This window comes from Berghia stephanieae, chromosome 3, assembly GCF_034508935.2.
Source record: "Berghia stephanieae isolate SIO BIC M18660-M18661 chromosome 3, UCSD_Bste_1.3, whole genome shotgun sequence".
In the NCBI taxonomy this organism is placed as follows: Eukaryota; Metazoa; Mollusca; class Gastropoda; order Nudibranchia; family Aeolidiidae; genus Berghia; species Berghia stephanieae.
This window is the reverse complement of record NC_088362.1, coordinates 97,209,781-97,223,330: the sequence shown is the minus strand read 5'-3', so window position 1 is coordinate 97,223,330 and position 13,550 is coordinate 97,209,781. Positions and strand designations below refer to the sequence as shown.

Sequence of the window (13,550 nt, the reverse complement as noted above, 5' to 3'; positions counted from 1 at the left end):
GCCAACACACAAAACTGTGTGTAACCATGATCGTTTATAGTCTGTTGAATACAGTATAGTGAGAACTACTCATAAACGCGGATGGCAAAAAACAATAACAAAGACCTGAGTGACGTCATCTTTGAACTATCTATATAATATTATATTCTCTATCCCGGGGGGGGGGGGGGGGGGTAGTCCCTCAGAGCCTGTAGCCCATACAGCCGGAGTTTAGCCCGGGTTTTATAGTGTGAAACGGACAATAGCAAATTGGTTGCTATCCTGTGGATAGGAAACTAGTCCATCGCAAAGTACTTTCCGACAGGTCTAACATACCTAGCTACCCAATCACTGCTGGGTGGACAGGGAGGTCAGAAAAGAAATCTCAGTCCTTTGACTCATCGTAACTATCATCTTCATCATTTTCTCCCCAGGTAAAGGAGTGGGCATCGTGACCACAGCTCGTATCACCCACGCCACACCGGCCGCAGCTTACGCCCATCTGCCATACAGGTAAGTGTAGAATGGATTTTTACACCAACTTGCGCCGTACTTACTATCTTGCAGCCAGGCGAAGGGTGCCGTGTCAACTTGGTCCAGAGTTCCGAGTTCCATCACTGCAAAAATATTTTTTTAATGTTTAACCTCTAAAGCGCTTTGAGCACATTTAGCGGATATTGCGATATATAAATGCTCAGATTGCAGAGCGTCTTGCTAGCAGACCGGGAAAGCGTGCCGTTCTGGATTAGTCCTAAGTTCGATTCTCATTACTGCCAAGAAGTATTAATCCTCTAAAGTGCTCGAGTTTGTGTGTCTTGACCCCATGACCCCAAGAAGTCGGGAGAGGGACTCGGGATAGACCTCATGTTTGATACAACTTAATGGTGGATGGCGTAGACTGCATAGCTTTGAGCTTTTTGAGCTTTTTTTTATATATAGAGCAATATCCACTAAATGTGCTCAACGCGCTTTACAACGGGTCCCTGGTCAACAGCAACATTTAACATGTAGGACGGGACATAACGCCTATTAGGCGACATTACAATTTTTCGGACAAAGACAACGCTTTGAACGGCCAAGTACTCATTTTACACATGATTGCGGTGAGAGAATGTGAGTAAAGTCTTTTCCAAGGACTCAGCTAGGCTCGAACCCAGGACCATCCTATCCGAAAGCGAGTGTCATACCACTAGACCACATAGCCGCACCTCACGTCTCTCTCAATGCCAGGTGAAGTTGTCATATCTTCAGTAACGTCTTGTGTTTGAGCCCCCATCGCCACGAAATTTTTATTCTCTATTGTCTTCTGGCACTTTTCTACTTACTTCCTGTTTTGTTATTAGTGGCTATTGCCCAATCTAAATGCTGAGATCGCAAAGCGTCCGACTATCAGCCAAGCGAATGACGCCATATCAACTTAGTCTTGAGTTCGATTCCCGTCACTGCCAAAAAAAAAAGTTTATCCTCTTACACCATGTGAGCACACTTAGTGGATATTGCGCTATATAAATGCATCAGATTCCAGAGCATCTTACAAGCAGCCGAGCGAAAGGTGACGTAATCAACTTGTTCCCGGGTTTGACTTTCATCACTGAAAAAAAGTGTTTGTCCTCTAATGCGCTTTAAGCACATAATTTGGTAGAAAATTGCACCATATAAATGCTCAGGTTGCAGAGCGTTTGACTATCAGCCAGGCGAAGGTGGCGTATCTGCTTGGTCCCGAGTTCGATTACCGTCACTTTAAAAAAAAATGTTTTCATTCTTTTAGTGGATATTGAGGTTGGCGATATACAGAGCAGTGATAAGACATGGAATGAGATAAAGAAAAAAAAAAGTTAGCTCAGGATAGAGAAGGATGGAAACTGTTTGTCTGTGGCATATAGATAGTATGCAGATGACGTCACTCAGGCCTTTGTTATTGTTTTTGCCATCCGCGTTTGTGAGTTGTTCTCACTAAACTGTATTAACCAGATTATAAAAGTTCATGGTTACACAGAGTTTGTGTGTTGGTCCGTTATACTTCCGGATGGCAATGTTGTGAACTCCTTGGCCAAGCGCATTCTATCTATACCCTGACCCAGGGTGAAAAAGGCAATGATGATGACGATGAGTGAGTGGATATTGCTCTATATAAATGCTCAGATATGGACAATCAGCAAGGCAGCAACCTCAAATGGTTCTCACACTTCTACGTTATGACTATCTATCCAGGACGCAAACCCATCACCGCAATCGTGGACAGTCGCGAACCCGCCCGGAAGCTTCGTGACAACGCACCGTTCAACTAGATGCTCTGCGGTTTCGTGCTCTTGACCACAACGGGTACACGTTGGACAGGTGACACTGATGAAGCGTGCCCTTAGGCAGGTTCTCGACCGAAGCCGATTGGTTGCCACCCAATGTCTCGTCTTGCTGGTGGAAAAGCCTGACAACTTCTCCCCCAGTTTCGAGGAGTCGATGTCCCCGCCCCCTCGAGGGATTGAATTCGTCCAAACCGACTTCCATCTCGTATATACAGCTCTGTCCAAAGTCAGGGGGCCTGCATACAAGGGTTGCCAGGACTTATTTTAGCTCGAAACAGGGGTCAACGTCCATTATGCGCTTGAGATGGGTTTCCCCATTCCCCCCCTCTCTCTCTCTCTCTCTCTCTCTCTCTCTCTCTGTCTCTCTCTCTCTCTCTGTCTCTCTCTCTCTCTCTGTCTCTCTCTCTCTGTCTCTCTCTCTCTCTCTCTCTCTCTCTCTCTCGCTCGCTCTCTTTGATCTTAATAAGGTGGTATCATTTCACGACTTGGTGCTTTATTGGTTTCGTAGTTCTTCAGAGGAAAATGACATTATCTTGGTCTTTGTTTGACACAAACATCACCGTTGGCCATGCTTTTATTTTAATTTATAGTTATTATTCTTTAAACCGTCTTGTTCAGATACTGGGAGAGTGACACGGACATCAGCAAGGATGCTGTAGGTTGTGACGGGGTCAAGGACGTAGCTCGTCAGCTGATTGAAGACAATAAGAATATTCAAGTTAGTGTGATTTGTAATGTTGGTGATCACCATCATCATCATCATCATCATCATCGTCATCATCGTCATCATCATGATCATCATCATCATCATCATTATCAACATCACCATCACCATCACCATCATCTTCATCTTCATCATCATCAGCAGCAGCAGCAACAGCAACAGCAGCATTCTCATCATCATCATCATCATCATCATCATCATCATGATGGTCGTCATCGTTATGATCATCATTGCTGTGGCCATGATCAACATGTACCATTGACATCATTGTCGTTGCCACACTACTCTCTTTGTCATCGTATGTCATCGGACATCACAGTAACAGCATCAGTGACTACACAACTTTATCATATTCATTATCATTATAATACAATGAGGTGTAACCGTCACGGCCATTAATTAACTCTACCTTATTAAACTACCTCGGACATCAAATTGATTTTCTATAGAGAGCTTTTTGTGCCTGAATATGATATTAGAAGCAACAGCTTTCCGCAAGTTGATGTTTTAACTCTTTCCTTACCAGCCATTTTCAGAATTTTCCCCAAAATTTCACACCTACTCAACACAAAAACAGAATTGTCTTACTCAAACAGAATACCAACAAATACATTCTATGCATAATATTGATCAGCAAAATGAGCTCTACAACACAGTGTCACGTATTTTAGCTATAATAAAACATTTTTCTTTGAATTGTGTGATGTACAAAGAAAATCAGATTGATAACAGTGCTGGTTGGATCGCAACGAATGTGACGATTTTCCTATGGGTGGTAAGGAAAGGGTTAAAAGAAGCATTGTTGGAATTTACTGTGAGCAACGTGCACACACATTTCCAGGTCTGATAACCTAACAGAATCATGGCCTGAAATATCAATAACATTGTTGTAATGGACAATATTTTTCGTTGGTTTGAGAGTATTTCCATGAGAACAATGAGCCCATAACAATTTGGGCTATCAGACCTGTAAATAGGTACACGTTGAATGCTGGGAATACCATTAATATCCGGTGTTTATGTGCGGCTTCATGATCTAGTGGTAAAGCACTTGACATGCGACCCGATGGCCAAAGGTTTGAGTTCCGCTGAGAACAGCGCAACATGAAGTCCTTGGTAAAATTACCTGAAAGTGTTGCAAGTGCCATAAAACTCACGAGAACTATTAAATAACTTACTTACTTACTTAGGCCGCCCCTTGGGGCACCCAACATGAGTCACAAGTCTTCGCCATTCTGTCCTGTCCTCCATAAGCGTGCGCAGCTCCCGGGTGTTGTCCATTCGTGTGTCATCTAGCAGACAGTCAATTGAACTTACATTGACCATTAAATAAATGAATATGGTAATATTCATGGTGGTCTAGTGGTATGACACTCTCTTTCGGATCGGAAGGTCCTGGGTTCGAACCTCGCGTTCGGCGCATAGTTGAGTCCTTGGAAAAGACTCTTTACTCACATTCTCTCACAGTACTCGGGTGTAAACTGAGTACCTGGCCGTAAACAGAGTTGGCTTTGTCCGAAAAATTGTAATATCGCCTAACAGGCATCATGTCCCGTCCTCCATGTTAAATGTTGCTGTTGACAAGGGACCCCTTGTAAAGCGCTTTGAGCACATTTGGTGGATATTGCGCTATATAAAGCTCAATATAATAAATATTATTAATAAGCGCCTATCACGACCTTTGATATTATTTTTATCTTTCTTTTAGATCACAATGAATCTTTAGTAGGCGGGTGGTTGGATGGGAGCATCACCCTTGAATCATATACCTATGATGTTCGCATGGGTGTACGATCCGATAGTGATGTCGTTTCTTCTTCTCTTTACTAGCCTATCCTGCTTCTTTGGTTTGTGATTGTATTTTTGACAGGGGATATTTTTTTTCTGTAAATCTTCTGCCTGTTTGTTCTTGGTTATTTATAATTTAGCTTATGATATCTTCAGGTTATGATTTTGATTTACATTTGTACTATTTTTGTTAGATTGCTTGTTTTTTTGTTTCAGCGGTCTCTCAGATAACCTCAATTGTGTTGGAAGAGACCTAAAGCAACAAACAAACAAACAAAAAAATAATGAGAGGATTGACATTTCAAATTCATGGGCTTTGACGAGCATTTTTATTGTTGCTAAAATCACGAAGATAATTCGTCAAATTAATAATACAGTGATGATATGATCAGTGCTATAAAAAATCAGATTATATTATTACATAAATGCCGGTTCGAGCGTAACTAATTTTTAACCAATCAGAATATTCCCTGTCATTTCGCACGTTCCACATCCTTGACTTTTTATTTCCTGTCAACGAAAAGGGCTTTAATGTTCGTAGTGCTACTTACAAAGAAAAACGCGTCAAATAGCACATTGACACGCCAAGGAACACAGCAGTATGTGAGTGAGTATGTACGTAGCCATCTTTATGTTATAGATAGTATGCAGATGACGTCACTCAGGCCTTTGTTATTGTTTTTGCCATCCGCGTTTGTGAGTTGTTCTCACTAAACTGTATTAACCAGACTATAAAAGTTCATGGTTACACAGAGTTTGTGTGTTGGTCCGTTATACTTCCGGATGGCAATGTTGTGAACTCCTTGGTCAAGCGCATTCTAGCCTGACACTGAAACCCAAAGACTGGCATTTTGACGTCATTATTTAGTTTTTGCACCGCCTAGTGAGTTGTCGTTAGTAGTGCTCATGGAAACAAGTGGTCCCATTGGTTGAACTATTTAATACAACTCACAATTTGTTTTCTTTTGTGGCCAAAGACTGGCATTTTGACGTCATTTTTTGGTCAGTGCCAGCTATAAATTAACAATGGCTACGATATTTATCACAATATCATCTTGACCCAACGATGAAGGAAGGAACTGGAGTCAGTAGTCGGATGTCACGCCGCCCGGCAACGGCGGCCATCTTGGTTCTAAACAAAGAAAATCATTACTTTTTATCCTTCATGCTGGCTAGAACTTTTCATATGTCTTGTGATCATAATGTTTAAAAGTCAAAACATGATCAAATTTATGATTTTCCTCTGGATACGCTTTCATGCTCGCCGGAGAAATATTTCATATGGGCGTCCGCCATTGTTCCGATAGTTTAAGAGCCAGTTACTAAGTTACCATGCGTCATTAGGAGGGAAGTTAAGTTTCGACTATTGAAGAGTATTACATCGCGACACCTGAAGACAATGCGTGTATTTTTTTTTTTCAATCATGTAAACAATATGTATCTCAGCAGCTGTGGATCGGGACCGATTGCGTGGGCTGATAGGCAAGTAGCCTACTTAAAGTCGCTACGGTTCGTCGCTTCACCGATATCGTTCAAGGACGAGAGAACCCTAACGTCTACTTTTTAACAAAATAATTCTGGTCGAAAATAAAAAACCGGTGAAATGTTTATTCGAATAGTTTTATTGAAATATTATAGGATAGGCTAAAAGCTGAAGGCAATGTATGATGATTTAATAACCCGGCACTCATACAAAAAACTAATCATAAAAATATAGCCATGTCGTCAGCTTGTCAGGCATGGCAATAGGGAGTCACGTGACCATAAGGTAAAAGAATCAATTTATATATATATATATATATATATATATATATATATTAATATATATATATATATATATATATATATGCGAAATTGTGGGTCCAATCAAGGACTTTATGAGCCATCTCTAAGTCATTAAAATTATTCAAAATGAAATTGATGTCAGACTATAATATTATTTTAATGATTTTGAAGTGTTATTTAATCCTAGCGAGAGTAAATTGATGTTTTAAGTTAACTACTTCCATTATAATTTTTATCTCCTAAAAACGACGGATTAAAAAAATGTCCAATAGGCAGCTAATATAATAATAATATTAATAATAATGATAATGAAAATGATAATAATAATAATAATAATAATAATAATAATAATAATAATAATAATAATAATAATAATAATAATAATAGTAATAGTAATAGTAATAATGATAATAATAGTAATAGTAATAATGATAATAATAATAATAATAATATAATATAATAATAATAATGATAATAATGATAATAATGATAATAATAATGATAATGATAATGATAATGATAATAATGATAATGATAATGATAATGATAATAATAATAATAATAATAATAATAATAATAATAATAATAATAATAATAATATAGATCATTTATGTTTATACCGCGCCTATATATTATACAAACAGCTCTAAGCGCCTTTTCAATACAAACGTTATACAATAACAGGTCATAGGTACACAAAACATACTGAAGACGTTCATATCATGAATAATAATCCTTAAAAGGAAACCGGTTTTAATCTATTAAATATTTCCTAACAAAATAAATCTTAATATTTGTTTTCAAAGTAGCTTCTCTATTGCATTTTCTTAAGGAAATTGGAAAAGAGTTCCATATATATATATATATATATATATATATATATATATATATATATATATATATATATATATATATATATATATATATATATATATATATAATAAAAACAAAAACTATGAAATAATAGTTCTCAATTTTTTGATAAAAGGAGCTATTTATAAAACATTTCAAGTAAAAGTTAAATAACCATAATTATACTTGAAATGTTATATATATATATAATATATATATATATATATATATATATATATATATATATATATATATATATATATATATATATATATACATACATGTATTTTATTCTTTATTTTTAGTATTTTGTCCGTGCCGGACGTCTTTTTATCCGGAAGACGACAAAGGTCGGCAGTGCCGGGTCGTCGGAGTCAGTCTCCAGTGTGGATTAGTCCTAATGGGATATTTTAGACAAGTCAATTGAAGCCGTCACCAATGAAGGAGGAAAGAAAATCAAAAATGGGTTCTTTAACCTCAAAATGCAATCGTTAGGGTCATTGACCTACAAGACTATTTCAATTCCAAGATGGTTCGAGGAGACGACCTATTTACAATAAGTGTGATAAACCCAAATGGTATGCGGTTAGGTGGTCTAGTGGTATATGACACTCGCTTTCGGATCGGAAGGTCCTGGGTTCGAGCGTCGCTCGGCGCATAGTTGAATCATTGGAGAAGGCTCTCTATTCATATTCTCTCACCGTACTCAGATGTAAAATGAGTATCTGGCCGTTAAAAGTGTTGTCTTTGTCCGAAAAATTGTAATATCGCCTAACAGGCGTCATGTCCCGTCCTACATGTTAAATGTTGCTGTTGACCAGGGACCCTTTGTAAAGCGCTTTGAGCACGTTTAGTGGATATTGCGCTATATAAAAGCTCAAGTTTTTTTAATGCTCTGTTACAGCAATGTGAAATCACGCATATAAAAGTATCCAGTTATCAGATTTGTATATCCATAATATGTGGAATGGAGGTGTCGACCATTATAGACAGTATGCAGATGACGTCACTCAGGCCTTTGTTATTGTTTTTGCCATCCGCGTTTGTGAGTTGTTCTCACTAAACTGTATTAACCAGACTATAAAAGTTCATGGTTACACAGAGTTTGTGTGTTGGTCCGTTATACTTCCGGATGGCAATGTTGTGAACTCCTTGGCCAAGCGCATTCTATCTATACTGGTTTTCTGTCGTACTCAAAAGAATGTTATTCGAACGTGAAAAGCATGAGCAAGCGCTCAGGGTCAAGATACGAGTCTGAAAAGGTGTGTAAGAAAAAAGCATTCATGCACAGCTATTCATAATATTTTAATCATACTCTGACTCAAGACTTTTTTTTTGCATTTTGACCTTTGAACTCCTATTTCAAATATTATCAATCGATTAAATGACTCTTTGGGGCGTCATGGTCTAACACTTAGCCATTGGTCTGCAATTTCCGGTTTGAGTCTTACTAACTGTGAACGGATCAAGATATAGTCCCTATAAAAGGCCCTCAACTTGTATTATTTTCACCACGCCCAGTAAAAGTAAAATAAGGACCTGGGCATTAACAGCATTGTCTCTGTCGAAAAGTAATTGTAAATTTTTAAAACAAACAAACAGAATGGAAAACAAACGTGTCCATTTTATAGTGCAAATCGCTTAACCCTCTCCTTACCAGCCATTTTCAGGATTTTCCCCAAAACTTCACACCCAATTAACACAAATATATTTTTTTATCACTCAAACACAATAACAGCAAAGTTCTTGCCATACATAATTTCTTTAGCAAAACATGCTCTACAACACACTTTTCATTTTCTTTAAATTTTATGATGTACAAAAAAAATTCAAGAAAAAAATGTTGGTTGTACCGTAACGAATGTGACGATTTTCCTGTAGTTGGTAAGGACAGGGTTAAAAAGGGATCTCTGGCCAACAGCAACACTTAACGTGTAAGACGAGACATGACGCCTGTTAAGCGATATTACTTTTTTTCGGGCAGGACAACGCTGTTAACGAACAGGTACTCATTTTACCCCGAGTACGGTGAGAGAATGTGAGGAAAGAGCTTTTTACAGGGACTCGACTCTGCGTCGCTTTGAGCGGGACTCCATCCTAGATCGAACTTCCGGTCCGAAGACGAATGTCATACCACAAGACTACATCGCCGCAGGGGCGCTTCATCAGTCGGGACTTTCCACCTGTCCCACATGTACCCGATGTGGGCAAGAACCCGAAACGGCAGAGCATCTAGTTGAACGGTGGGTTGTGACGATGCTACCAGGCGGGTTCGCGACGGTGCACGAATGCGGACCGGACATTGTTGATTGGGTCGATCGTCATAACATAGTAGTGTGAACCATAAGAGGCTGCTGCCATACCACAAGATTACATCGCCGCGGGTCCCAAGCCTAATCCAACATATGTCATTTTTATATAGATAGTTTGCCCTTGGCTAAGAAGCTCACAACATTGCCGTCCGGAAGTATAACGGACCAATACACAAAACACTATGTGTAACCATGAACTTTTATAGTCTGATTATTACAGTTAAGTGAGAATTACTCATAAACGCTGATGGCAAAAACAACAACAAAGACCTGAGTGACGTCAACTTCATTCTATCTATAGATAGTTTGCGCTTGGCTAAGAAGCTCACAACATTGCCGTCCGGAAGTATAACGGACCAACACAAAACACTGTAACCATGAACTTTTATAGTCTGGTTAATGCAGTTACGTGAGAATTACTCATAAACGCGGATGGCAAAAAAAAAAAAAACAATAACAAAGATCCGAGTGACGTAAACTTCATTCTATCTATAGACTCGGAATCCATTATAAAGGGATTGATCGCATCGAATGGATCTTGTACGATATTGTACGACATAAAAGTCCACCTTTAATATAATGTACACATATTTATTTACCAGGTGATTCTTGGTGGTGGACGACGTAGCTTCATCAACAACACAACACCAGACCCACGCACCGGGAAGATTGACAGCCATCAAAGAACAGATGGCAAAGATCTTATCGAGGTGGGTAGCTGGATATTTACATGCTGTCATATTAAACGTGAGAGCTGTACACAAAGTATATTAAAGTATTCATAATTACCTCACCCCCACTCTCTCTCTCTCTCTCTCTCTCTCTCCCTCTCTCTCTCTCTCTCTCTCCCTCTCTCTCTCTCTCCTCTCCCTCCCTCTATCTCTCTCTCTCCCTCTCTCTCTCGCTCTCTCCCTCGCTCCTCTCCCTCGCTCTCCTCGCTCTCTCGTCCCTCGCTCTCTCGCTCTCTCCCTCGCTCTCTCGCTCTCTCCCTCGCTCTCTCGCTCTCTCCCTCGCTCTCTCGCTCTCTCCCTCGCTCTCTCGCTCTCTCCTCGCTCTCTCGCTCTCTCCTCGCTTCTCTCTCTCTCTCTCCCTCGCTCTCTCTCTCTCCTCCCTACTCACACACACACACACACACACACGCACACGCACACACACACACACAACACACACACCCCCCCACCCCATTACATAGATTAACCGATTGAGGGAGGAAAGACCCCATTAACTTTTCTTTCCGCTTTTTGTTCAATTTCAAAGCCACACTATCTTCATAATAGTTAGTATTAGAGAGATTACATCCTTACACTAAGACTACGAACTCCCATAGTGGGCAGGGAGGCTACTTTCTATGCCTTCTATCCCCCCCCCCTATATCTGTTTTTCAACATACATTTTGTCTTTTGACCTGGAATGAGATACTTGGTTTTATCCTGGCCCTGGCCGGATACCCTTGCTGGGAGGGAAACAGTCAAATGTATCATTAGGGTTTTGGGAGAGGATATTTTTTTCTTGTAAATCATCCCTCAGTTGTGCATTGTATTATTTTTGTGTTACATATGATTTGTAAACATTTGAGTGTGTTCCTCTTAGTAGGGACCTGTGCTTGTGTCAGGATGAGACATTTAGGTGCGCTCAAACTATGCACATTGATAGTGTGCTCTTGGAATCTACATCTTTCCCCTATTCGTACCATTTCCCTTTTCTTATTTATTTTTCCTCTCAAGTCCTTTTAATTGTACAGCTAGAGTATTTTTACTATCCAATTTTCATCCTTTTTACCGGTGCTGATATGACTTAAATGTGTTGCAAGCGCCGTTAGAAAAATACGCGTTTGGCTCAAGAATTTGACGCTGTCAATAGCTCAATTTTGGCCAAATTACCTTTAATATGAGGCCCTTTTGTCCTGTTTTAGCTATCTGTTTGCGATACACAAACGGGAAACTAGGGTTTGACTGCCAAGTAAGTAGACGCAAGAGGTACAAATACAAGGGAGATTATCTATTTTATTGAAATGTAAATTGGGGTAGGGTCGATCATGTCCCTTGATTTCAATCGGGCTGTACCTGTTAAAATTATATATATATATATATATATATATAAGTATCAATCCACTATTAAGGTGACCACTGTGAAATGCACCAATTGGAGGACCAAGCATATGTCTTGTTCAAATTGATTAAACTGTTCAATCTTTGTTCAAATGAGTATAGTTTGATTCCCTACAATGATTTATGAACACAATTCTGATGCTTGATGATCACAATGGTATATAGAAAATTACTCGGTCCCCCTAATGTTTTACTAAGTGTTTCTGTAGCTTTGAGACATTTGGTAAAAACATGTTTTTAGGGAGACCACATTAAAAAACCCTTTTAGGGAGCCCAGTATATGTTTATATATGTGTATACCTAAGAGTGCATTTTCAAGTGAGCTACCACCAAATTGTCTAAAATAAAGTAAGTCCTTAAGATTAAGAGCTTCATGGCCATAGTGTCGAAGCTTATCCCAGTGTGCGTAGAGTGAAGTGGCCGAGCAACGCATTTACTAACTCCTGGGAAGGTCCATCCCTCAGAAGGGGCGCTCAGGGAAATAACCTGGGACTCAAACACGGCAAAAAATATTCCCAGTTGCTCCGTGCGCCATTGTTTTTGCAGTCCCCGACCCCTTTAGAAACCTGACGACCCAGGTTAAGATCAGAGATAGAAGGGCCCAGGCAGAGGAGTTTATTTGTTGTTGTTGTATACCACTGAATGGACTTTGTTTTGTTTTGTTTGTAAGGGTTTTACGGCGCTTGCAACACATTAAGGTCATATCAGCGCCAGTAAAAAGGAAGAAAATGGGATAGTAAAAAGTTCTGGAACTACAATTAGAGCACCCAAGAAAAAGTAAGGCAAAGGGGATTTGTTTCAAATAGGAAACAGTAGATTCCAAGAGCCCACTATCAAAGTACTTAGTTTGAGATCACCTAAACGTCTCATTCAGACACAAGCACAGGTCCCAACAAAGAGGGATACACTCAAATGTTTACAAAGCATAAATAATATGTAAACAAAACAATAAAGAGCATAACAGACAGATGATTTACAAGGGAAAAATATAATCTCCCAAAACTCGAACTATACATTTGACTGTTTCCCTCCCAGCCAGGTCCTGGACAAAACCAAGTAATCCCATCCCATCCCGAGACAAAGACAGAAAACAAGTTGGAAAACAGACATAGGGGGATAGAAGACGCAACGAGTACGTCCCTGCCCATTATGGGAAGTCGGGAACCCCACCCAGTGAGTGAATGGAGTTGGATGGATAGGACAGCAGATCTGATGGACACAAATGAACGGCTTCAATCAACATCTCATTCACTTTAACTTGCACAATGCTTGCTTTGGTTTCGTGGTAGACAGTTCGTCTGACGCCCGAGTTGCCAGGGTTCGAATCCATATTTGTGGCGATGCAGAGTCATTGTAAAAGTCTCATTTACAGTCTCACTTGTGTTAATTGGAGTACGTTACTGAATTGTAACAACGTTGTTCGTGTCCATATAAATCTACTACCAGCTGCACGTTGAGCTCATTGTGGGTTTTATGATACATCAAGCTCGTGTAAAATTACATTTACATTTGACCGAAAAATGATACATAACGATAGAAGTCTACAAATCATATTGCAGGTTTATTTCAGTTCCAAAAGCCATCACAAACATTCATCCACTGTATCACATAAGTCTTTGGTCACCAAATAAAAGCATGAAGTTTGCTATGTGTACAGTGCAACATAAAAGGATAGAAACAGTTTTACTGAAAAACCCTC

General features: G+C 39.4%; 1 protein-coding gene across 1 annotated transcript in view; it reads left to right on the top strand.

The window, feature by feature from the left end:
• Positions 1-13,550, top strand: part of LOC144966925 (alkaline phosphatase-like) — a 117,264-nt gene that overhangs the window by 80,666 nt on the left and 23,048 nt on the right. Inside the window, exons 5-7 of the mRNA XM_078903624.1 lie at positions 414-492; positions 2,901-3,000; positions 10,346-10,453. Of these exons, the coding sequence (XP_078759750.1) occupies positions 414-492; positions 2,901-3,000; positions 10,346-10,453 (287 nt within the window). The remainder of the gene's footprint in view (positions 1-413; positions 493-2,900; positions 3,001-10,345; positions 10,454-13,550) is intronic.